Here is a 24,910-nt window from a genome sequence, read left to right on the forward strand (position 1 = left end):
CGGACTAATTGATGCACATTGATTATTGAGCTTGGCATCGTGCAAGTCTTGTTCTATACGTGCAACTTTTAAACCCCCCGGCCCTGAGCTGTTGTAGGGTAGATCTATTCATGTGGAGTCTGACAATGTGCAGAACGGGCCTCTGAAAATCCATAAGTGCACTTTCCCTCTGCTCATTTTTCCCTGAAAAAATTCCCTCAAGTGAACCACACAACTGTGCCTGCTGCGGCATTTCCTTTCATTTCATTTCATTTTCTCTGGATATTTGAGTCTATTAGCTTCAAAGAATGAAGGGCAACGACAAATCTGTGTCCAAGAGGAGTCGTAAAAAAAAGTGACAGTCAACAACTTCTTTTTGTGAATTTTAAAAAGCACTACAGGAGGACAACACGGCTGACTTGGACATTTTATAGTTAAAGCCAATAATTTATTCTATTCAGCGTGTAATGGAAAGAAAGAGGCACAGAAGATGTTCAGGAGGTGACAATGACTTTATAGTTCTAACTCGACCGCGCGGAACGATATCCCAGCGAATGACCACATAAACAGGGCGACGGAGACACACAGGAAGGACCCAAACATACGAGGCCATGAATCTCACGGAGCTGAAAGGCTATCATCAAAAACATGGTCAATAAAACAATTCCAACACCATAATTACCATTTCACTACACAGACGACTTTAAGGATTGTTCCCAACAACTTGAGAGATGCACTTAAACTTAAAAAAAAAACAACAACAACAACAACTATAAACCAAAATTCTTGTGGTGAACACACCAACTCCTGTGCCACAGAAGTGGAAGCTGAACTTACCGCCTCAGTTTAACCAGCGGGGAATCACTTCCTTTGTTTCAACACGCAACAGGTTAGGCAAGAAAGGGGTGCAACAAATCCATAACGCGCCAGTTCCTTTCTCGTGCATACGCAAGATCCAGAATAACCCCTGTGCTCCTGTGCACATGCGGGCAAGATAGAGCGGCGGTTTGTTGCTCAGAGGAATGAAGGACTATTTTGGAGAGCCGCGTCGCCCAGCCAGCAGAGAAAAGGCGTGTTGTGCGCGGAGAACAATCCCAGCATTTGAGCCCCTGTGACCCCGTCTTGGCCCCAACATCATTAATGGCCAGCTCTGGAATGTGGGCCCCGATCGCCAGAGGAAGACAGACTTCAGAAAGACAGCATCCGAAAAGAAAGAGAGAGAAAAAAAAAGGGCACAGAGCAGCCACAGAATTGTATATGGCAGGCATGTCAGCTGCACATATGTATTCATATGTCTGCTTATAAAAGGAGGTCGCACACAGACACAAAACTGTTACTATTTGAATTTGGGAATGACCTAATTCAATTCACTTCTGTAGAGAGGGGCAGTGCGTGACACCAATAGGGGCCCCTGCAGACTAGAAAGATTTCCTGCAGTGGCCAATTTTGGAACACGGGTCAAGATGAGACACTCTCCTTTTCTGGCCCTGGGGTAAGTGCAAAGTCTTATCCTCTACTTCATCTCCCTTATTTCCTTTCTGCCTCCAGAGCGAGCAGTGAATCGCAGCCTCCAGAGCCACTCTGTGTGTTCCTCAACACAATACTCCATCAGTGACACTTTATACTCTGCCCCGTCTCTAACACTGGCCCCTTCCCCCCTCCCCCATCAATCAATTTTATCCTTGACAGGATTGAAGCACATCTGTCTAGAGACTGTCGGGTCAACTTTCCATTCACTTTAACTTGCATTCCAGTGCAAACTAAAGCGAGTTTGGGAGTAAAGGCAACGGAAACTAAAAGGAAAATAGTGTGTAGCTGGAAATAAGTAGCACATTGCAACATAGGAACATAGCAACGATACATGTGCAGTCCTTTATTTTCTGAGTGTGTTTGCAATTTCTGTGTTTTGATGAACTCATTTCCCGTGAAAAGTGGGTCAGTGTTTGAAACTGTATGACTGAATGCTTTTCCCCTATGATGCAACTCTGTGCAGAACTGATCAAAAGCCCCTCTGCCCACGGCTCAGGGGTAGAGGGAGTTGCCTCCTGTCGGCTGTGCTGAAACCATGTCGATAGTGATATGCTCAAAAAGACTGTACGTGTAAAGCAGCTTTACATCGTCATCAAGACTAGAAAAGTGCTATATGTATGTATATATGTATGTATATATATACATATATATATATATACATATATATATATATACATATATATATATATATATATATATATATACACACACATATTTATATATATTATTTATTAAGACCTGAATCTGTACCGACTGAGCCGAAAAAAAGGGGAAAAAAAGAAAGCAAAATGAAATGACTGGTGTCAAATGATTGTCTGAGCTCCAGCTCCACATCTCACAGAATCTGTGTAACAGAATCAGCTTCACACTATGAAATAAGCTCAAAGGTCTTGACTCGTTTAACGGTGACTGTAGAGATTTGGAGGCTCTTCAAAAATCAACACATTTTTGTCTCTAAAACGATGAATGGAAACGGACCCGATCTAAAATTCCATCAGCCCATTATTTAGACACCACAACAGCCAATTATGACTTTGTTGAAGCACATTTTGAAAGTATTAACCTGATAACTAAAGAGGGAGCACCTGCAGTTCACAATGCACACGACACGGTGGAGAAAATGTACAGTACAGAGACCAAGGTGGATCTGTTGTAGTTTGGCCCATAAATAAAGACCAAAGAGAGAAGGAGAGAAAGGGAGGAGAGAAAAGGCAAGACAGGAGTCAAAAAGATTCATGCGTTGGCATGTGAACTGTTTAAATGTACAAGACATCGAGCCATGAGCAAAGAATATGAATGTATTCAACTTCCTGGTCAACAAGTGTCTAAAGAAGCTACATTTTCACCATTTTGGGAGGCAGCTTAACTACATATCATACGCAAACACAGAACTGGTGTTACGACAGTCCTCCAACCTCTCTCTCCTCCTCCTCCTCCTCCCTCCTCAGCAGCACCTGCAGCCTCACAGCAGGAGTCTGCTCTTCACCTCTACTTCATTTCCTCGTCTTTTATGAAATTTTGAATACACCGACAGCTCTTCTGCGTGCGTTTTCACATCGAGTAGTGCAGGAGCAGGTGGCGTTATTCACGAGCGAACTGCTGATACACCACTCTGAGTGGGGGGTTTGGAGTCATATTTTTAGACATGTCCAAAAAAGAAGACTAGAGAGCAAGTTTTCAGCCACCACTGTCAAACGTATATAATGTGTGAAGAAGAGAATCTCTGTATTTGCTTTACACTTGAATTTACCCTCATACTGTGCACACACACACAAATCAAAACAACAATACCCTCCTTCACAACCTCCTCAGCTGAAAGACAAAAATCAAACTCAAAGGTGAGATTGGTTGAGGTGAGAGCGTTACGAGAGGTAGAGTAAAGGGGGGACACCTGAGGGTTTTTTTGGGATGTCAGGTGACGGGGGTGGTGGTGGTGGTGGTGGTGTACTTACGTTGCAGTTCGAGGACTGGTTTAGATTGGGTGCACTTCCATCAGTCCACTCTGCAGTGTCAGTACTGCTGGACTGTTTGCTGCGCTCATACTCCTTCAGCTACGTGGAGAAGAAGAGTTTAGAGAGGGGGGCCACCAGCGCTTCTCGCCCCGCATGCTACATCTGTGCATGTCATAACACACAGCGCCGCATGGACACAGACAACACACAGAGAGAGACTCTACAGCGATGTAGTGGTACATTTAAAAAAAGTCAGCACTTCATTGTTTTGTTTTTTTTATTGTCGTTATCAATGTGCTCACAGTGGTGTTGTTGGGATAAAATAATCCTGCAAAACACTTTATTATGTGTGGTAATCTACTTCTAACGACATGCTATATCTCAGGGGGACTTATTAAGACTTTTGTCTTAAAGATTTATGTCTGCCCTTGTGAGCAGATATTAATCAGTGTTTAGGGCTGAAAAGCAGAGAATATGGCTATTGTGTTTCTACTCCACTACATCCCTGGACACATACAATATAACAATATATTGACGATGGAAAACCAAACACAACACGATGCTGTAGAGCAGGGATAACATATGCACCCTCCACATATGCTGATCATTGATTGGTTGGCGTGAGAGTCAATCACTGGAGCAAGAAACTGAAATCACAGATCAAGTGGAAACTCTTCCTCTCTGCTCCCTTTCAAAAATCAGACTGGAGCCTCTTCTCTCTCTCCCCCTGCTCTGTCTCTCTCTCCCTCTCTCTCTCTCTCTCTCTCTCCGCAGTGTTCATCATCAGACCTAGAATGTCGTAAAAACATTATCTTCACAATGGATGAATGTGTTGTTGAGTTTTTTTGGTCCATAAATGTTGATTCAACTGTGTTGAAGAGCAGCTTTAAGTGAACATACTGTATGTAATTACACTGCATTGCAGACTGTAGACAAAGCAAGTTCTTTACTGGTGACTAAGTGAATATAACTTATTATTTAATTATCAATTATCTGACATCAGCTGCCCCCATTTTGTTAAATCTGTTCAAACGAATGGAAATCAGTGCAGAGTATTTTTATGGCTCGTTGCATGAATCTGTGTGTGTGTGTGTGTGTTGAATGTGCTCTCCAGGGCAGAATTTGGGACAGAGGGCAGTATTGTGGTCACCACAAGGCCGAGGAGGGCAAACGAACACTCCTCTCTTTAACTGTATTTGTTGTGTGACATATTTCCAGAGGAAACCACATTATCATACGTAGTTTATGACGGAAGCTGTAAACTAAATATTTAATCAAGATACCAGATGAAAACAGGACATCTGAGGAAGAGAGGGGGAAACCACTCATCACGTCTGAAGTTACACAAAGCTCTTTGGAACATTCAACTGTGAAACTGATACTTGTCTCGTTTGTTTTTCCATGGAACGTATTACAACTATTAGTATATATATATTTGTTATGTTAGTGATCATTTCTAGGGCTACAATTAATTATTATTTTATAATCGAATAATCATCAAAATATATATTGACAGTTATTTGTCAGAAAATGTTGATCTTCTAAAGGATGATGCTCTCAAAATGAGTTCAGTTTAAAAGATTTCTTTGTTATGAGGTGCAAAGAAACATTTAAGAAGCAGAAAAATCACCAAACCTGCAGTAATTATAAAAAACGATTCATCAAAATTGTTACCGCTTCATTAATGGATTCCTCGTCATTTTTATTTAGATCAGCAGCTGTCACCGATCACTACTGCAGACACATGGAAACACGGCTCTGACAGAAGAAACTCAGGTTCCTCCTTTGACCCACGAGGAGGAAGAACTGAGACCGACACAGTTACACAACATAGTGTGAAAAGCTATGGTGCTGATGACGATGTGGACACGATTATGACTCTTAACTAGGTTTAGAAACACACACTTTTACAGTAAGTATTAAGTACGTCTGTGACGTCTGTGAGTAGTTCTTTCCTGAAGTGTTGGACCAATACCAGTCGTGAGTATCACATGGCCTCATCGTTAGGTTCACTGATTTAGGATCTGCATCTATGTGATCTCTGTCCAAAACACTGGATACATATGTGACCTTTTAGAGCCAGAAGCTCTAGTGAGGACGTTCAGCCGTTCTAGTTGCTCAGCTGAGAATGACCTGCCCAAGGAGATCAGGTCAGTGGACTCAGCCACATGGTCAGGGAACTACAGTGGCTTGTTGTGTGTGAATGGTCTGGTTGATCCGTGCAGGCTGCTGTAGAAACCTCAAGTCACCTTAAGATGGCGACTTCCGTAAAGCATGCCCTTCATCTAAGGCGGTGACAGTCATTCACTCATAGACACGTACTCATGGGTAGAATATTCAATTTCTGCAAATTTACACCTTCCTGAATGTGACAAACGTAACCTGACTTTACTGAATTTTATATTGAAACTCCGTATGAAGGTACTCGACTTGTCCTTTGACCTAAATCAAGCGTTTACGAATAATGATTTCAAAGGAAAACAAGCACATGAATAGAAAATGACCTTGCATGTCTTCACACTACAACAATGTTCATTCCTTCAGCACAAAAGCTCTGTCCTCAGTCTAATGTAATGGTGAGCAAACAGGAACAAACAGCAGCACACCCTTGGCGCTGGAGGACACGAGGAGGGGGAACCGAGGCTTGACCCAGAACTGTAAACAATGCTGTTGACTAAGCTGAGGTCTGAAGTCCACTCGCTCCGTCGCTCAGTGGGAGAACGCTGGAAAATCCAACACAATGTGCGCGGCGACACAAAAACACACGGGAACCAGGAGAAAGAAAACACTCAACACTCATTTGACTTTGTCTAAACAACAAGTGACCAACAATGACACAACAAGGGCTGTTATTTCATCATCAAGGTTGTAAAAACATGGGCTTCTCCAGATTATAGGTTTAGAGATTACGTAATCTAGCATAACAATGATATCCAGTGACAGCTGATAAGACAATGTACAGAGTATGCTGGAATTTGTCTGCTGAGAAAAGTGTGGAGATACGAGTGAGCGATGCATTCCTCAGTGGCATCAAACTTCACTTCCATAATACTTTACATTACATTACATTACATTACATGTCATTTAGCAGACACTTTTATCCAAAGCGACTTACAATGGAATCAAGTACAATTAGCCAGGGGTGGAATCGAACTTGCGACCATGATGTCTTTGGTACACAAGGTAGGGTCTTAACCACTGAGCCACTCCACCCCCATACTGTGACTTCTCGTCTAAAACAAGTGCACATTTGAATCCAAACTGGGACACATGGGTCTGATTCTGCGGTTTTCAACGTAGAAAGGAGGGCGAACAACTGTCAGCTGCTGCTGAGCTGCAGCAGCAGCTGCCGCCGGCTAAAGAGAGGAGGAGACGCAGCGAGTGAGACAGCAACAGCAAAAAAAAGGAAAGGGTGAGACCATGAGACCATGTGTGATATTAAAAGCACATGAACAAACCCTGGAGCTGAGTCACAGCAACAGACAAGATCCGAGTGACCTTTACAGCTGAAGACATTAGATATAAGAAGGATTATTTTATCTTCAAAAATGTCGGGCAGTATTTTTGCCACACCTCCAATTGACGATGTTCTCAAAGGTTTTGCTCAAGTTTAATCTATTTGAATGATTATTTGCTACATGGAGCAAAGAAAAATCCATTCAGTCAAATATCACAATATTTCATTATGTTATACCTTTAGAGAGAATTTCTTTTGTTTGATGAATAAACATTAAACTTTTTGTGGAGTAGCATAAAAAAAAATAATCAGTTGACGTTTCGGTCCACTATGTGGCGCTAAGGTGCTCACTCTCACTGCAGCTGTTTCGCCAATATACGATTTGGCAAATACTCAATACTTTGCAATATTGTGATAATATCGTATGGTGGTGTCGCTGGTGATTTCCACCCGGAAAAGAAACCCGAACATATTCAGACTGCACCTTCACTGGGACAGTAGCATTACTGCTTTACTGCTGCTAAAGCAGACACTACTTTTTAAACACACATGACAGCACTGAACCAGGAAGAAAGAACTTCCTGGTTCCTGTGACAGAAAACACATTTCCTCAGGTTAATATCTGTGAGTGTGGCCCTCACATCAGTCATCTGCCACTAATGCAAAAAAGAGGCGACTAACTGTAAAGATTTCATTGAGTTTCCACACAAACCACCTGCACCGCGACACACACGCGCGCACACACACATGCACACCGCGCACACACGCGCACACACACACCACACATTTACACACATACACACACACACGTGTTTATGTAGGAGGGTAAAAACAATGTAAACCAGCAGCAGAAGCAGCAGCTGACCTCTCACAGGTGAAGAATGACACTGTTTAGAGTTGAGTCAATCAGGAGAATCACTGATCACAAATCTTATCACCGCGCTGAGATCATCACTCAAATTCAACAAGTCACGCTGCCTCTGTGAAAACAGGAAACAAGTGCAGTTCTACTATGTTCTACTTCCTGCTAAATAATGAGACCTCCCAGACTTCTCCACCTAATGGTCAGTGCAAGTGAGAAACCCAAGTGACCAAACGGACCAAACAACAGCTAATCCACTCATCGAGGATCTGTTTACCATTTCAAGATGATATGTGATGTTATAGATATTGTTGTAAAAGAGTTGCTACTGAACTCTTGCTCTGAAACTCTATTTTCACCATTAAGTGCAAAGTAATCAAATGATTACACCTGTTGAGTTGTGTGACTGATGCTACTATGGTGACGTTATCTGTCCACTGACAGACAAACGGAAGGACATAGAGACACATAAAACCACCTCAGTGTGGGCTCCCGCCACAGTAGGTGCCTCCACGATGACACGAGAACACACACATAAGAATGATTACATAAGAGCAGAGCTGAAAACATACGCTAAAGTTCAGCCAAATAAAAAAGTGCTTATCCAACCACGGGTGAAGTTTCCATTTCCTTCTTTTGTGGCATTAAATGCCTGCAATGTCTCACAGGAGGGAAGTGCAGCTGAGCTCATTCCATCCCTTCAATATTGCAATTTCACAGCAGGACGTGGCTAAATCCTGAAGACTGAAACAAACGCAATCGTTCCTTGAAGGTCACAAGTTTCCATGGACACTGCAGGCCATGACCTTGACTTTACCTCTGCAGCTGCATCTGACTGCAGATCTGACAGAATGACAACAGTCCCTGCAACAGTCCAGCGTTCATAGCAGAGCTGAATGCACAAACACAGGACAATGACAATGGCATGTGTCCACACTTTCAGGCATTTTCCACTGGAAACATAATGGAGGGAAATTCAGTGTTACGTGACAGGGGAGGGGGAGATCCTCACTGCACCGACAAACACTCATGTGATGCATTTAGAGCGGCAGAACCTTCAGGAACGTCCCGCACAGCCAGTCCATCACTGAACATGTGTTGACCTTTAAAGTTGTGTTCTGTACGCAGCACAAATTCACTGCGGCCTCAGGCTTTTTTAACTTTATTGACAAAAAACATTCTTTATTATCAGTTTATCTACTGATTGTTTTTTGATTGATGGTCGTCATCATCATCTTTACAATGTCATCAATGTCTTTTAAAGCCCCTGGTTATTGAACATAACTTTTATTGTCCTGAACCACTCCCCGAGATCCTCCAACACCTCATTACAGATCCGTTCACAGGCTAAATAAAGACATACAGTTCACAGAGCCTTTGCAGGGAACAGTCTGCCTGGGGAGATCATGGCTGCAATTTCAATATCATCTTTTTGAAGTGTGGTTGAATGAGGCGGAGCCAGCATTGGATCTGGACACGCTGACACGGTCACTGACAACATGGCTGCCAGCAGGAACTTCTCATAACTCATAACATCTACACCTGCTTCATTCTACAATAACTTAAGAACATGTTTGTTTGAAGCATGTTTTCACTTTCACTCTCCCACACCAAAGTAGATCATAGAGTTGTTCCTACGCCGCTGCTTCCATCGGTCACTTCCAGTGTGTTTTCTTTTGTTCACATTTACCAAAGTGACACAATCATAGCAAAGAAGGCAGCAGTAATACAACACTGATTTTCTCAGTGGGTTTTGGTGCAATTTACAAACTTTAGTTTACAGCTGACACAACAGTCAGGTTCTGCCCCTCCTGGCGTCCATGTGCGTGCACAGGGCAGTCAGCTGTAGAACCACACTTGTGGAATATCTCTTTAATGCCTATTTATACCAACAGGACTCACCAAGGCTACAGGACCCGCACACACACACACGCACACATGCACACACACACACACACACAGAGAGAGATCCCTCTCGCTGCACAGTAACCTCATTTGGAGTACAATTCTAACTTTAACTTAGCGTTTACACAGAAGGAAACCATGACTTTGACGACTGCCTCGTCCTGACGCCACAGCAGAGCACACCTACGATCTCGTGGATGTAAAAGCACCTCTGTGTCACTGACCCATGACTGATCGCTTCCACTGATTCATTACAATATCATGAGTACTAGAGACGGGCCAGGTTCTCTGTTCCCCACGTTCTCACGTGATCAACAGCCTTCAGTCACTCACTATATCACCAGGGAGACAAAACCTTTACAGATAACAATGGAAAGGTGTCAACTTTTCAACTGGAACGCAATCAACTCGGAGGTGACGTCACTCCAAGTTCCATCTTCCAATGTAAATGGAATGCATCACAATCAGTGGTGTGGAGCTGATGAGGCTTAATCAGAAGTCACATGACAATCATTTGTTTGTGTTTTACGCACAAAGACTTCGATAAAACTCTCTGAACTGCCGTTTTATTATTGACATGATGGACTTTAGTGTGTCAGACAGAATTTACTTTACATGTACCAAATGTAAAAAAGTTAGTTTACTGTGCATGTGCAAACACAAACGTCTTCCTTATTAAAATGATCTATCTGAAAGTAAGCAATGAGACATTTGGCTTCTTCTAATTGAATCATAACAAATTGTCCTTGAATAAAAGCAGAATCACACTCTGTGAGTGAGTGAGTGAGTGAGTGAGTGCGTGTTTCCACCGCCTAACCCGAGTCAAACCCGAGTCAAACCCGGGTTAAATGTGCATGGAAAGACACGGCTGAGCTTTGGCTTTGCGTGAATAACAACAGTGCGTTGTTTTCATTTTGAATACGTTAGTGCAGGACGACAGAACATGATGATGGACCACAGCGTTATCTTGACTTGTGAAAGCTGCCCCACCCTTTCACACTCCCGTGAATCCGGGCAAAAACACACAAAAACTACACAACTGGGAGCAAACTAAACGTCATACGTCGACTTTAAAGAAGCAGTTTTACGCTCATTAACATAAATGAGCAACATTTATAACAAGTTAAAGGGTAAAAACGACGACCAGATGATGCTAATACACCGTTTAAACAGCGTGTTTCACATACAGGCAGCGATTAGAAAGGATTAACTGCACGTTTATATCGTTGTACACATGTGAAACCACAGATTAAACCGTATTTCACAGCCAGAATCTGACAGAATCAACCTCCCTCCACTGGGAAGTGAGTGAACTTTAACGTTAGCTCTTAGCTGTAATGATAGCAAAGAAGGCAAAAAAAGTTACTAAACGTACGAATTAAAAGCACAGCGTAAACTCACCTCAAGTGACTTTGTTGCTCCACGCGGTTTGTGTTGAACTAGTGAATAAAAAGTCTTCTCGGTGCCACTTTACAAATGTTTTCGGAGGTTTTTCCGCTCAGCAGCGGCGCCATGGATCGACTGACACACACTCTCTCACACTCACACACACACACACACACACACGCGCGCAGCTGCAGTCAGAGCGGCGCAGCACATCCGGCCAAGACTTTCAAAATAAGACAACGGGCGAAGAAGGTTGTGTTTTGGTGCTCATTCAATATATAAAACCAACAATACACTGTACTATAAATATAATACTTTAATGTCAATTAAAACTGGCAGTGAAATGGAAATAAACAGCGTCCTAATTGCATGAAGAAAATTACATCACATACACGTGTGATTTGTACCAAAAAGAGAATAGCGGTATTTTCTATGGACATTATATCATTTATAATAATCATCAAAAGCGGATAAGTATCAGCATATCCATAACTACATTAGATGACATGTTATTCTAAAGTGTAAACAAGAAATAGCATTTTTATTGCTATTATTTTTTACATACATATTTTATACATTTAAGTTCTTAAATTGAATTCTACCACAGTTACAGTTAAAGTATGCACAGTGACTCAAACTCAATTTAATTTATTCTGTGAGCAGTATGAGTTTCACCTGAACAAAAACAAACTGTCAAACAAAAGTCACAGGCTTTTATTTTGATACAAACAGGTTTCTGATCTACTTCCGTCAGTGAAGAGTGTTCAGCTTTACAAACTGTGGAGCGACTCGCCTGTCTGACGTCACAGCTGCACTTCTGTCCACTTCTGTCCAGCAGAGGTCGCTGACACTGGAAGTCAAAGCAAGATTTCCATAAACACACGTGTGTGTGTGTGTGTGTGTGTGTGTGTGTGTGTGTGTGTGTGTGTGTGTGTGTGTTTGTGTGTGTGTGTGTGTGTGTGTGTGTGTGTGTGTGTGTGTGTGTGTGTGTGCGTGTGTGTGAGAGTGAGTGTGTGCGTGTGTGTGTGTGCGTGTACCTTCACGTATGGTTTGCATGTTGTTGGTTTGCACACAAACAGATTCAAACAGCATGCGTGCTATTGCTAAACGAAGCATTAATAAGAAACAAGAGGTAAAAACACAGTTTGAAAATGATATTTTGGTTTGATGTATGAAGGATAAATAAAGTACGACTTTGATTAATGTTTTCAAATGAATACTCTGTGTTCACAAATCCATCGTATTCATGTTAAAAAGCAAACGTGCAGGGAGAGGTTCATACAACTGGTAACAATAATAACAACAATAATAATAATAATAAGAATAAGAATAATAATGCAGATATACTTATAAACAATAACCAGTTCTTGACCACATGACCACGGATCTATATAAAGCAGCATTATGTCAGACAGCTGTAATGATCTTTATCACTTGCTCTCACTGAACTAAATAAACAAAGCAGTTGAGCCGTGGACGGATCTTTTATTTCAAATAAAGAGTGTCACACAGACAAACGTTAGAAAATGATTAAAAAAAACTGTTCAATAAATGGCAAAACAATCATACTCATCATACAAAAGCAGCATTTAATCACCAAATCATTTCATATGTTTGTTTGTTTTGTAACATTGAAATGAGATCACATAAAAGTCATATAGTAAGGCAACAAATCCTTATATAAAACCATTTTAATCAAAAGGTTTTTGTTACAGATATTAAACACAATGACAATGAAGATTTAACATGAATGATCATTATTATTATTATTATTATTATTATTATTATTATTAATGACTGAATCAGTGACTTAAACCGACCTAAGAACAGTCTGAATGTGTTAGAATATTCTGATTTAGACTCAATGCTCAATGCAGATATTCAGTATTTCAGTTGTGAAGCAGTGAAGCTGTGGTGACGTCAGCAGTGCAACTCAAAATGCATCATGGGAAACGGGTCATGTAAATAAAGTGATGAATGTTCATGAAGAACACATTTCTTCAAACGTCATATCTTTGAGTCCAGTGAATGTCATCGTGCATAGTTCATGTGGTTAATCATCTTTTTTGTTGCCACGTGCAGCTCAAACTGTCGCTGTCCTCTGTCCGGGTCTTTTCAGATCTGGTAGCAGGTTTTGGTTTAAAGGGTTTGGTCTGGATTAAAAACTGTTGCCGCGGGGGTTTAGAAGAAAGCGTGATTTGGCTCTGACCTTTGAACTCTCTGCCCCGTGTGCCTCAGTCAGTGAAACATGGACAGACACAGCCGCTCTGTTGGACCCTGTTACGTTGTACGTTGAATAATATCACCTCACTTCCAGGTGGCGGCAGAGACGCGAACTCCTGCACTCCCCTTGGTGCCCTTTGACCCCAGCGACTGACCCGAGCGACTCCGCAGGTCACGCTCGGCGTTCTCGCTCTGTGCCTGCTCCTCATCGTACCTGCTGACACAGAGAAAGAGTTCAACGCGTCGCTTTTGTTGTTGTTCGACACTGTACCTTAAACTTTACCTTTGGCTCAAAGGACTGAGGACGTCAGAGTAATCACAGCTCAGAGGGTTAATATGATTTCACTGTAATCACTCACTCATTCAAACGTGTGGATCAAGATGAGTAACCCTCCTAATTCAACTCTCCACTTGACTCACTCTACAGTCGCACACACATTCACAGCATCTCATATCATGAAGAAGACATCAGCTGCTCACAGCACGACTCAGCTAAAACTGTGTGATTTCACAATGTTCAGCGTCTAAAAACTGCTCCTTCGAGCCGGATTTGAACCAGCGACCTAAGGATCACTGACGCAGCCACTACAGTCCTCCGCTCTACCAACTGAGCTATCGAAGGGGTGACACCTGTTCACTGTGTGTGTGTGTGTGTGTTTGTGAGACACTCACAGAACCTGATAGTTGCCCAGAGCTTCACGAGGCGGGCTGCGGTTCCAGCGGCAGTCTGGGATTTCCCCGTTAGGTGTGACGATGTTGAGGGTGTCATTGATGAGGTTGTACTTCAGAATGCGGTCATTGGCCGTGCTGGAGGTCAGCGAGGGAGAGGCGTTGACCTTGAGGAGCGCAGACGTTTACACACAGTGAACACATGAACACAGTTACATACATGACGACCTACAGGTCAAATATGAGGCAGACAGAAAACATCGGCTCCTCCAGTAATAGCTGATAGTGTTTAGCTCTTCTTTTAGAGACGCCGGGCGTCAGAAGGCCCCCCCACAACCCCCCCCAGACGACCACATATAAAAGTGAGAGATGGTCTGCTTCAGCTGCTGATATTTGAGCACTTTGGTTAGAAAGGCTGGAATCAAAGGTACGGCCCACCTCTCTGTGCTTTACATGAACAACAATAACATCATCATCATCATCATCATCATCATCATCATCAGGGGTGTTAGCCGTAACATTAGAAAACACTGAGGCAACGTTACACAGGCTGAACATGCTCGGCACACACACACACACACACACACACACACACACACACACACACACACACACACACACACACACACACACACACAAAGATCAACCCCCGGGGCATTTAAAGAAAAGTCACAGTGAAAGCACGTCAGGTATCCTGGTGAAATATGCAACAGCTGCTTTTATGAGCAAGAAAAAACATGTTTATACAGCAGAGGCGGGCCTCTGTGTGTGTGTGTGTGTGTGTGTGTGTGTGTGTGTGTGTGTGTGTGTGCGTGCGCTCACCTCGATGAGCCATGGCTTCAGCTTGTCATCGATGATGATGTCATACCCGTAACATTCAAAACAGTGCTTATCGTTGTTCATCACGGGCTGAGGGCAATAACACACAGACACAGAGTGAGTGAGTGAGTGAGTGAGTGAGTGAGTGAGTGAGTGAGAGAGAGAGAGAGGAAGGAAGGATGTGAGCAGTGAGAGTAAAAATGGAACGATTAGCACAGTGTAGTGTGTAACTACTAATAACAACAAGAATAACAATAATAATAATAATAATAAATGTCAGCCTGTGAGAGGAAACCGTCTCACACACACACACACACACACACACTCACAGCCACAGCTTTCAGCGACTGCACCACGATCCAGTGGATCTGGTCGAACAGTCGGCCGGTCACCTCCTTCCCTCTGGTGCTCTCCAGGTACAAACGCAGGTTACTGACCGTCCACTTGCCTCCGTGAACGTGGTTGTAGTCGTCCTGCGTTAAAAGACATTTGAATGTGTTTGAATACTTGTATGAGATATAAATATATAACCTACTTGATTTGTACTAAACACTGATAGAGGATGAAGCACTTACACCATGTTTTTGGATGGCCACATTAGTGAGGTGTACAAACATGTTATCCAGTTCACTTGTGCTGGGCGTGTACTTCACTGTGCAGAAGCGACAGAAGCCCAGCTTGTACCTGACAGTTAGAACGCCACACACACACACACACACACACACCGACACACACACACACACACACACACGCACACAGAAACTCACTATATACTGTATATATACACACACACGTTCACTACTGCTGAATTATAGGGCACACATGATGTATACATGATTAAATGCAGATATTATGAAATTCTGAAACTGAACAATAGGAGGCGGGGCTTACATATAGCACTTCAGAGGCCGATAGGTGGTCACCAAAACGTACAGACGCAAGTCAAACTTTTTCCCTCCTATCAGCAGAGGATTGTCGATGTACAGAGAGATCACATACGCTTCTTTACCACTAGAGGCCGCCATAAACCTGGGGTCAGAAGGTAAGACACCGACAATGAACAAACGTCAATGTTTCTTCTTCAGCTGAGGAATGTTTGAGTGAGTCTTTGTTGACGTACGTGGAGGTGCGGCTGTCTCTGGACCACTTCTTGATCTGTGACAGTTTGTTGATGAGGAAGATGCCTTTGCCCTGGGCCTTCCCGCACGGCTTCATGATCCAGGTGCTGGACGGATTCTTACGAAACTCCTCCACAAACAAATTATAATCGGCCGGAAGCATGAAGGTCACAGGGACAAAATCTGCACAGAACACGGGAATGAAAAGTGAAACGTGTGCGAATGTGCAGCTGCTGTAACGCCACAATCCTTCCGATAGATACCCAGATAAATGTATTTGCCGTTGTCGTCCTTCTCTGCCAGCGGGCTGCTCTCCTTCTCCAACTCCTTGCGGTAGCGTTTGATGTTCTTGATCATCAGGTCCTTCCTGGTCAGCTCATAGTGGTTTGGGAAGTGGTTCACCATCTGGTCATCTGACAGGCGGTAGCCCGTGTCCACGCTGAAGACGTTCCTGATGGTCTGGATGCTCATCCTGCAGGTTTATGTTGTTCATTCTGTTATACACTATAATAACATTAGACATTATACACATGTGGAACATCACACCAGCGACTTCCCTCCACTGCCTTATGTGTTTACTCTCTCCTGCTTCATTATCATCTGACGATTGTCCAGTTTGAGAAAGACAAACCACTCACATTTGGTTCAAATTGTCTTTTCATTTCTACATATGAAAATCATCAAAATGCTGTTTTCATGCATGGAAATCCTACCAGTAAAAGTTCCAGTCCTCATTTTCTGAGACTTGAATCCAATCTCTCTTTTCAAAGTTGTTGATCAGCACTGATTTTTCAATGTCTGTCACCCACTTCACCTTTCCGGCCATGGCGCCTCCTCCCACTGCGGGAAAGCGTTGCACAGGTAAAACAGCAGACACGGATATAAACACATCAGGACTGTTTATATGACGACTGCTGCAGAGCTGCAACCAACCGTTATCTGCATCATCCAGTAATCAGTCCATTACTTTCTCGAGTGATCGTTTGCTCCATAAAAAATGTCATAAATGGGTTCATCAGTGTTTGTTAAACCTGGACATGATGATGTTCTCAAATGTCTATGTTTTGTCCACAAACCAAAAGGAGTTCTTTGTTTTATGGAACAAATAAACTAGAACACGTTCTCATTTAAGAAGCTAAAACACTCAGAAATCTTGTTTTTAGAAAAGAAAAAAGCTTCAAAGTGATTCATCGATGATCAAAACATTAATAATGGATGAACGGACTAATTGTTCCAGCTCTAGACTTTTCAACATTTAATAACTTGTCTGAAAATGTATGACTTTAATGAATACTTCATTACAAGTATCTCAGAATGAACATTTAACATCATCAGGAGTCAGCTCCACAGAGGCCACCATTTTGGACCACTACGTTGTTACAGTAGCCCACGGTGGACAAACTACATACATCTGTTTTGAGTTCTTCATCAGTGTAGTGAGGGATTAATGTTCACCTGCAACGTGCTAAAGTCTTTACACACTCTACCTTTAATACACACTTTAACTATCTGAGAACACACACTCAGAACACACTGAGAACACACACTGAGAACACACAGAACAGTGACAACACACAGAACAGTGACAACACACAGAACAGTGAGAACACACAGAACAGTGAGAACACACAGAACAGTGAGAACGGTCATATTTGCGGTGGAGCTTCTACCTGGAAATCGATGTCGGTGAAAGAGCCAGTCATCGGCGCCAGTTAGCCGGGCTGAGCTCAGCTGTTAGCAGGGAGCTGCTGCTGATGCTGCTGCTGCTAATGATGATGATGCTGCTGCTGTTGCTGCTGCTGATGATGATGATGATGCTGCTGCTGCAGAAGAGGCCGGATTATCGTCACCCAGTGATGCAGTAATCTCAACACACCGCACGCACGCACACACACACACACACACACTCACCGCGGCAGCACAGTGTGTTAGCATCACTGCTAACACCCCACGCCCCCCATGCTAGCGTTTTTTTATTTTTCGCTAGCGAGCTAAAAGAACAGTTACAGCGCGACGATGTATCGAAAGACCGAGAGTCACCGCGACAGCGACGAAAACAAGAGACTGTTCAGTACAAAATCAAAGTCTTTGTCGTTATCTAACAACAACAACAACAACAACAACAACAACATCAACAACAACAACTAACCTGGCGTTTCATTTAAGTCTGTGGACTGGGTCTTAAAATGGCACGAAATGAAACGGCACCGTTAAGGGTTTGGTCTGTCTGGGAAAATTACTTAGCAACCGAGGACGCACTGATGTCATTAACACACAACACCAGCAGGGGTCAGTGTTGTCGTTGGGATCGATCTTGCATTGTTTTTCACAGTATTTCAAAGTAAAGGTCTTTGTTTTCATAGGAAACTGCATGAATCCACAATACATCTTTTATTAAATGAACAAAAAACAAAGCACATTTAGAGAGATTCAAACTGTGTCTGTATGAACAGGTTCACAAAATAACTTCTGTTTTCATTTTACTGCTAAAACAAGGGAATTTCATTTTCATTTTCTAAAGTAAAAACAAAGTCCAAGGTGACATTACCACGTATCACCAGCAGTGGTCAGTGTTGGACAGTTTGTGGAATTTACATTTACATTAGGTACAGTGTACTTCCTGTATAGATGGAGTTGTTGTTTTACTTAAAACTCCCCCAGATAAATAATCCACTGGCTTGTGATTCATTTCTTTAAAAAACATGTGTCCTGTGTTCTGATGTGTAGTCACATCAGTGTCTGTCGTCACCTGATGTTAGGAGCTGCAGGTAAAAGGCGTGGCCAAACACATTTGCGGCAGTTGACCTGAGAGCACCGAGATTAAAGGACGCTGCTGTAAGTACTGGAGAAAAGAATGATCTATGTTTATTATTTAACAGTAACATGTTTTTATATTTATTACAGGGCGGCGTCCACTTTAATCGACACAAAAGGTAGGATTGACTTTGTTTTTTGTTGAGCACACAGTTCATGTTGACTGTCAGCTGACATTTTCATACTCGATGAATATCAGTGTGTGATATGAATGTGACATGGTTTGTAAAGTTGAAATGAGTTATGAAATAAGTCATGTGATCTGGGCGGCCACCTTTGTTTGCTTTGACTTTTCTCTTCATCTCTTTGTTGTGACAATATGGCAAACAACTGTATTTTAATGACATGATTCAGAATCACTATTCTGTGTGGGATTATACATCCAGATGTTTGTCAACCATATGTTTTGATGTTAAATTACCATTAGGATTAGGATTAGCATTAGGATGTGTCAAAATACACACGTTTAGGAAATTGTATGATATAGAGTATATATATATATATACATACATATATATATACTCTCTCTCTCTCTCTCTCCATACATATATATATATATATATATAATAATTCTAATAATGTACAGATTATTTGGAAGCAGGCAGACACACTTCTTTTTTTTTTTCTCAGGTTAGAGACAAAAGAGGCAGTTTGGTTGATTTGAGTTATGGAAATGAACATTTGCATTTAGGCACAACAGGAACAGGTAGAGCAGGTGTGCGTCCATGTGCAGAGACACAAAATAACAAGTCACACGGACATGTGCAATAAAGCTACAGTGTCCAGCTAGTCATAAATATCACATCCAGCTGGGGAGTGAGACACACTTGAAGAACACAGTAGTAAGTGGACGACAACGGCTGGACGTAATCCAGCAGATGATGTCATGTGTTGAAACCTAGGAGAGCCTGTTTTCACCTGGATTCTCCCCGCAGTAACACACCCGCCGCCTATCCTGGTAACGTGAGCCACTATTTACACAGCCTGTTAATGAACGTTAGGAGTGGAGCAAAGACAGAGCACAAACACTCTCAAACCATGGCGCCGTGGCACGTTTCATGACATTTCTCTGACATTTGCATAATACTGGCTCTTCTCTGGCAGTAAACAAAGATGGTGGAACAAACAAGGCGTGAGAGTGGTGTGGTCTCTCTCCAGGCTGGACCTGGTGAGGTGGACACTGGCACCATGTTTGATATTAACCACAGGTACAGTAGACGCCTTTCTCTCCTCACAGGTGTGTGTGTGACTGATGATAATAATGGATCATTTATTTTGTGTAAACCCACATTTCCTTAAATGAATAAACTGGAACAAGTGGTGTAAATAAAAATAAAATAAAATAAAAAACATTTGTAAGAAATCTAAGCAGCCCGAGCATTTTCTAGTAAGTACAGTATGTAGTATGATTTTCAAATATTCATTACAAATATCTTCTCCTATGCCAATCTTGCACCCGTCTCCAATGTAATGTCCATACATGGATTTCTGCTTGTTCCTGATCTAGAATCAGTGACAGGACTGCTCGTGCTGTTGCTCGTCAACTGGCTGCGATTGGAGACCAGCTGGACCGGGAGTGGACCAGCAGACGACCAGACCGGCTACCAACTCCTCTGCACGTGCTGCGACCTGCACAGGTCCTGACCAGGACCATGTATCGGTACAAAAAACCCCTAATAAACTAGTAGCTCTCCATTCACTCATCAGATCTTCATGGCTGTAACCTGGTGTTGCTCTGTTGCAGGGACATTCACAACCAGTTGTGGGGCCTCCAGGGTCTCTCTGCTGCAGTGAAGGCCTGGGTCGTGACCTCTGTGCCTGGGCACGGTGTCCGCAGAGCCGAGGCCTGGACTGCTTGGGTAACAATAACGAGTTATTTGGAAACCCGCCTTTGTTTGTTCAGATTATCAGATTCAATCCTTCACTTTTGAAACAAGACCAAAAAAAGCATTCATCATTGTGCTGTTCAGACAACACAGTCAAACACATGATCTAATAACTGTTATTCTGAAACAAAGCATAATGAAATAATGCACACAATTCAGACACATTTTCAACACTCATCAAATATCATGTCATTTAGCTTAGTGTCATGACTTATATGATTTGTTTTCAAGTTTCATTACATGAGGTGAGTTGTTGTTTGGCTACATTTAGATTAGAATCCTCAAGAAAGACCTGGAAGGGTTTAAATGAAAGTGTTTTAATGTAGACAGCAAAGATTTATCAGCTAATTTAGCTCATACGGTGGTGAGCTAACCACACATGCTAATGTTTGCAGCTAACATTAGAGCACAGCACACTAACTTTAATATTTCCAATTGCCAATTCAGCTACATGTGACATTAGCTAACACCCCCATCTTTTTGGATGTGAGGTGGTGAGCTAACCATGCTAACATGTGCAGCTAACATTAGACACATACACTTGTTTCTAGCTAATTTCGCTACACGGTAAATTAGCTAATACACCCTTTCTTTTTGTATTTAAGGTGGGGAGCTAACCATGCTAACATTTGCAGTTTATATCAGAGCACAACACACAAACGTTAATGTTTGTAGCTAATTTAGCTACATGGTAAATTAGCTAATACACCCTTTCTTTTGTATTTAAAGTGGGGCGCTAACCATGCTAACATTTGCAGCTAACATTAGAGCAAGACTCATACACTTTAATGTTTCTAGCTAATTTAGCTATACAGTAAATTAGCTAATACACCCTTTCTTTTTGTATTTAAGGTGGGGAGCTAACCATGCTAACATGTGCAGCTAACATTAGACACATACACTTGTTTCTAGCTAATTTAGCTATACAGTAAATTAGCTAATACGCCCTTTCTTTTTGTATTTAAAGTGAGGAGCTAACCATGCTAACATTTGCAGCTAACATTAGACACATACACTTGTTTGTAGCTAATGTAGCTATACGGTAAATTAGCTAATACACCCTTTCTTTTTGTATTTCAGGTGGGGAGCTAACCATGCTAACATTTGCAGTTTATATCAGAGCACAACACACAAACGTTAATGTTTCTAGCTAACGTTAGCATTTGCAGCTGTGTTTTCTTTCCTCGTTGATGAGCAGACACTGAACATGTGACTGATGACACTTCACTTCACAGGTTTCCAGCATGAACGCAGTAACCCGCAGTGACGGGAGCAGAGGAGCGGCGGTGACTGTGGCTCTGGTGGCTCTGGTGGCTGCGCTGACCCTCGTCAGCACCATGTGGACGGACTGGAGAGACTAAAGAGTCTTTAAGCACTTCTTCTTCTTCTTCTTCTTCTTCTTCTTTTTTTTAATTTGACAAAAAAAATGTTTGCAAATGAGTGAAAATGATTGTTAATTGATTTGCTTCTGCTGTTTACCTTGACTTCTCTTTTTATACTATATTAACGGGTGGTATTGAAGCTGACGCAGAAGACTGTGAGCTCAGTTCTGAGGCAACATAACCGGGAACACTGTAGCACTGACACGTCGACGACCCGACGACTGGACTGTCGCTGGCCTGCAGTCTTTTGTATCAACATTAGTTTCTTACTGGTTTAAGAGGCGTGTTTTGTTTTTGTTTTTTTACAGATGATGATATGTACCCTGGTTTAATATAAAATAAAAGGGAGCTGGACTTTCTGCTTTTCACAAGATGCAAAATAAAGTTCATAATGACAGAGTGTTTGCGGTCGTATTTATTTAAAAAAACAAAAAAAAAACCATTGTAATCCTACAAAGGTGCAGGTTGAGCTGCTCAGAGTCCACACATGTGCATTATTAGTCTTCAGAAGCGCTGACTTGCACCGGTGTGTATGTTTTGAAGGCCTTCATGTTGCACCGCTGAAGCGTGGCACCGAGCTGCTTTCCCGGGCCGACCTCGTAGGTGTGAGGGAACTTCTCGCCCTGCGCTCTCTCGTAGATCTCGTGCAGCGTCTGCTCCCACTTCACCGGCGACACCAGCTGCTTCACCAGCTGTATGCGGACGTGACTCTGTGCGTCAAGAGTCATTGTAAGACAGTTTGCATTTTGCGTCAAGACGTAAATGAATAGAAACTTCATTTTATGCACATTATTTTAAATCTAAACTGTTCAATCTGCTCGGGGAAGGGGTGAGGTACAGGTGAGAGGTACGTGTGAGGTACAGGTGAGAGGTACAGGTGAGGTACGGGGTGAGGTACTGGGTGAGGTACAGGTGAGAGGTCCAGGGTGAGGTACGGGGTGAGGTACGGGGTGTGACTGACCTCCACCTGTCTGAGGACGTCTCTCAGGGGCTGAGTGGCTGACGCCATCAGCTCCGTGTGAAAGGCTCCGCTGACAGGAAGAGGTTTGACTCTGGTGAACTGGAGACGTCTCGAGTTCTGCTGGAGGAAGTCCAGAGCCTGGAAGAGAACGGCGCTTGGATTACAGAGATATCGCACAAACAACATGATGCAGCTCTGATAACGCGACAAAGAAACCTTAACACACATTTTGATCATCCATACCTGCCGGTGACCTGCGATGACCCTGCCATCAGGAAACAGGAAGTTAGCCACGGAGCAAACCGGCGCCTGGATCCCTAAGCTCTTGCAGTGCTCTTTAGCTTGTACGCACGCACTTTTATACTGAGCCTGACATTTACCGACGACCGACAACATCCCACTGGGAACCATGTCGGAGGCCTTCTGCATGGCCTCAGCGCGCACCTTCACCGCATACAGAGCTGGAAGACAGAGCAGAGGTCAGCATGAAGAAGTCACCGGGCGCCGTCGTCGTCATCATCACGTCATATTTACCCTCTGCAAAGTTCATGGCACCAGCGAACACCAGAGCAGCAAATTCTCCAACACTGAAACCTGCAGCGCCGACACACGACTCAATGGCCTGTGAAGAAAAACCAGATGCTAAACACAATTTACATTGGGTAACATACGTTTAATATGAATATCCATATTAAGTTTTGCAATATCACGTATCAGTAGCAATAATCTCCAATGTGTATGTTTATTTGAGTGCTTACGTGGATTTATAAATGAAAATAAACGCTCAAATACAAAGAAATTGTCATTTAAAATAAGATGCTTAGAAATAAAGAAACATACTCGTTTATTTAAATGTATACACAAGAAAAGAAGAAGTGATTTACGGAGTTTTTCCTTCTCATATTAAAAACAACAACCAGCGACATTCAACCTGAAACTAACTTCAGTGACTTGAACGTGGTTCCACGGACCTGCGGGTTCTCGCAGCTCAGTCTCTCCACAGCAGCCAGAGACGTGACGAACACGGCGGGCTGACAGTGCACCGTCCTCGCCAGCTCCTCCTCGGGTCCCTGCAGACACAGAGTCCGCAGGTCGTAGCCGAGAATCTTCTGCGCCACCGCGAACATCTCTTTCACGTTGGGATACTTGAACAATCCTCGACCCATGCCCACGAACTGGCTGCCCTGCCCGGGGAACAGGAACACGGAGCGGTCGCTCGGGTCCTTGCGGAGTCTGCGGGTCCGCTCCTCTTCGTCCTCCCGCTCCGGTGGCGGTGGCTGTGGCTCGGCGAGGGCTCCGAGCAGAGGCCGGTGAGGGGACTCCGAGGAGCGGCGCTGACTGGAGGACAAACTCCTGCTCAGGGAGAGCGGAGTCCGCAGGTTCACTCTGGGGGAGGCTGACGTCAACATGGTAAACACGCGCTACAACGTCATAATCTGCGGTTTAATCTGCGGTTTAATCTGCGACTTAATCTGCTATAAACTCCGGTTTATCGCCGACATGAGCCGGTGTGACACAGACCGGGGCAAGTAGGTCGCCACCATGCTGTTGGAAGTCAGGTGTCACTTTGTTTTGCTTCCGGGTCATGGTCCGGATCACAAATGCCACAGCGCCATCCTCAGGTCACATGATGTCATTCATTTAATTACGTGTGTGTGTGTGTGTGTAAACTAGGATAATCTTATAGAAGAGATAAATAAATATTGAATTCAGTCAACAAGTAAATCAATTATGGTCAGTTGACCAATTATTAATAATCATTTAATCATTTAATTTAAAGTTTTTACAATTGGATATCTATTTCTTTTTTACCTCATTTATCTCATTATGTGTTTTGTTTTTATTTGACATCTGTTTGTTTGTTTGTTTGTGAGCAACAAAACAAACAAACATATATATATATCTATATTGATTTATTTAATCTTATAATAATAGTTCCTCATGTGTTGTAGCTCAATGTTAAATGT

The 24,910-nt window shown here is 42.8% G+C and overlaps 3 protein-coding genes and 1 non-coding gene across 5 annotated transcripts; 1 reads left to right on the top strand and 3 right to left on the bottom strand.

Annotated features, from left to right (window-relative positions):
* Positions 1-12,640: 12,640 nt before the first annotated feature.
* ttll1 (tubulin tyrosine ligase-like family, member 1) lies at positions 12,641-17,691 on the bottom strand. Of its 2 annotated transcripts, none has more exons than XM_044021787.1 (10): positions 17,571-17,691; positions 16,614-16,740; positions 16,164-16,372; positions 15,903-16,083; positions 15,674-15,811; positions 15,358-15,466; positions 15,112-15,255; positions 14,786-14,872; positions 13,967-14,130; positions 12,641-13,508 (listed from the first exon to the last, which is right to left on the bottom strand). In XM_044021787.1, exons 2-10 carry the CDS (start codon positions 16,724-16,726, stop codon positions 13,379-13,381), a joined length of 1,275 nt encoding a protein of 424 aa, XP_043877722.1. In that variant the 5' UTR covers positions 16,727-16,740; positions 17,571-17,691; the 3' UTR covers positions 12,641-13,378. The 2 variants fall into 2 exon arrangements, with proteins under 2 accessions (XP_043877722.1, XP_043877721.1); XM_044021786.1 differs by having other exon boundaries at positions 12,641-13,511.
* Positions 13,830-13,916, bottom strand: trnay-gua. Its single transcript is given in 2 exon segments — positions 13,830-13,865; positions 13,880-13,916. It is a non-coding gene; the product is annotated as a tRNA-Tyr (tRNA).
* A 931-nt stretch (positions 17,692-18,622) lies between the features above and the next one.
* On the top strand, positions 18,623-22,379 carry bik (BCL2 interacting killer). Its single transcript, XM_044021788.1, has 6 exons — positions 18,623-18,735; positions 18,805-18,833; positions 19,819-19,922; positions 20,222-20,374; positions 20,459-20,573; positions 21,836-22,379. The coding sequence occupies exons 3-6, from the start codon at positions 19,828-19,830 to the stop codon at positions 21,959-21,961; spliced, it is 489 nt and encodes a 162-aa protein (XP_043877723.1). The 5' UTR covers positions 18,623-18,735; positions 18,805-18,833; positions 19,819-19,827; the 3' UTR covers positions 21,962-22,379.
* A 3-nt stretch (positions 22,380-22,382) lies between these two features.
* mcat (malonyl CoA:ACP acyltransferase (mitochondrial)) lies at positions 22,383-24,520 on the bottom strand. Its single transcript, XM_044021789.1, has 5 exons — positions 23,915-24,520; positions 23,478-23,565; positions 23,187-23,404; positions 22,881-23,081; positions 22,383-22,692 (listed from the first exon to the last, which is right to left on the bottom strand). Exons 1-5 carry the CDS (start codon positions 24,350-24,352, stop codon positions 22,480-22,482), a joined length of 1,158 nt encoding a protein of 385 aa, XP_043877724.1. The 5' UTR covers positions 24,353-24,520; the 3' UTR covers positions 22,383-22,479.
* Between the last annotated feature and the right edge of the window lie 390 nt (positions 24,521-24,910).

This window comes from Solea senegalensis, linkage group LG3, assembly GCF_019176455.1.
Source record: "Solea senegalensis isolate Sse05_10M linkage group LG3, IFAPA_SoseM_1, whole genome shotgun sequence".
NCBI lineage: Eukaryota > Metazoa > Chordata > Actinopteri > Pleuronectiformes > Soleidae > Solea > Solea senegalensis.

Bases quoted from the DNA above. Each gene is read 5' to 3' on its own strand.
- ttll1 (XM_044021786.1), bottom strand. From the start codon at position 16,726: ATGGCCGGAAAGGTGAAGTGGGTGACAGACATTGAAAAATCAGTGCTG. The intron at 14,131-14,785 runs GTGAGCGCACGC...GCGCTCCTCAAG, and splicing joins TGAAGCCATGGCTCATCGAG to GTCAACGCCTCTCCCTCGCT. The intron at 13,512-13,966 runs GTGAGTGTCTCA...TCTCTGTGTCAG, and splicing joins CTGGGCAACTATCAGGTTCT to CAGGTACGATGAGGAGCAGG.
- bik (XM_044021788.1), top strand. From the start codon at position 19,828: ATGGTGGAACAAACAAGGCGTGAGAGTGGTGTGGTCTCTCTCCAGGCT. The intron at 19,923-20,221 runs GTACAGTAGACG...TTCCTGATCTAG, and splicing joins ATGTTTGATATTAACCACAG to AATCAGTGACAGGACTGCTC. The intron at 20,375-20,458 runs GTACAAAAAACC...GCTCTGTTGCAG, and splicing joins CTGACCAGGACCATGTATCG to GGACATTCACAACCAGTTGT.
- mcat (XM_044021789.1), bottom strand. From the start codon at position 24,352: ATGTTGACGTCAGCCTCCCCCAGAGTGAACCTGCGGACTCCGCTCTCC. The intron at 23,405-23,477 runs GTAAATATGACG...TCTGTCTTCCAG, and splicing joins TGCCATGAACTTTGCAGAGG to CTCTGTATGCGGTGAAGGTG. The intron at 22,693-22,880 runs GTACCTCACCCC...CTTGACGCACAG, and splicing joins TCTCACCTGTACCTCACCCA to AGTCACGTCCGCATACAGCT.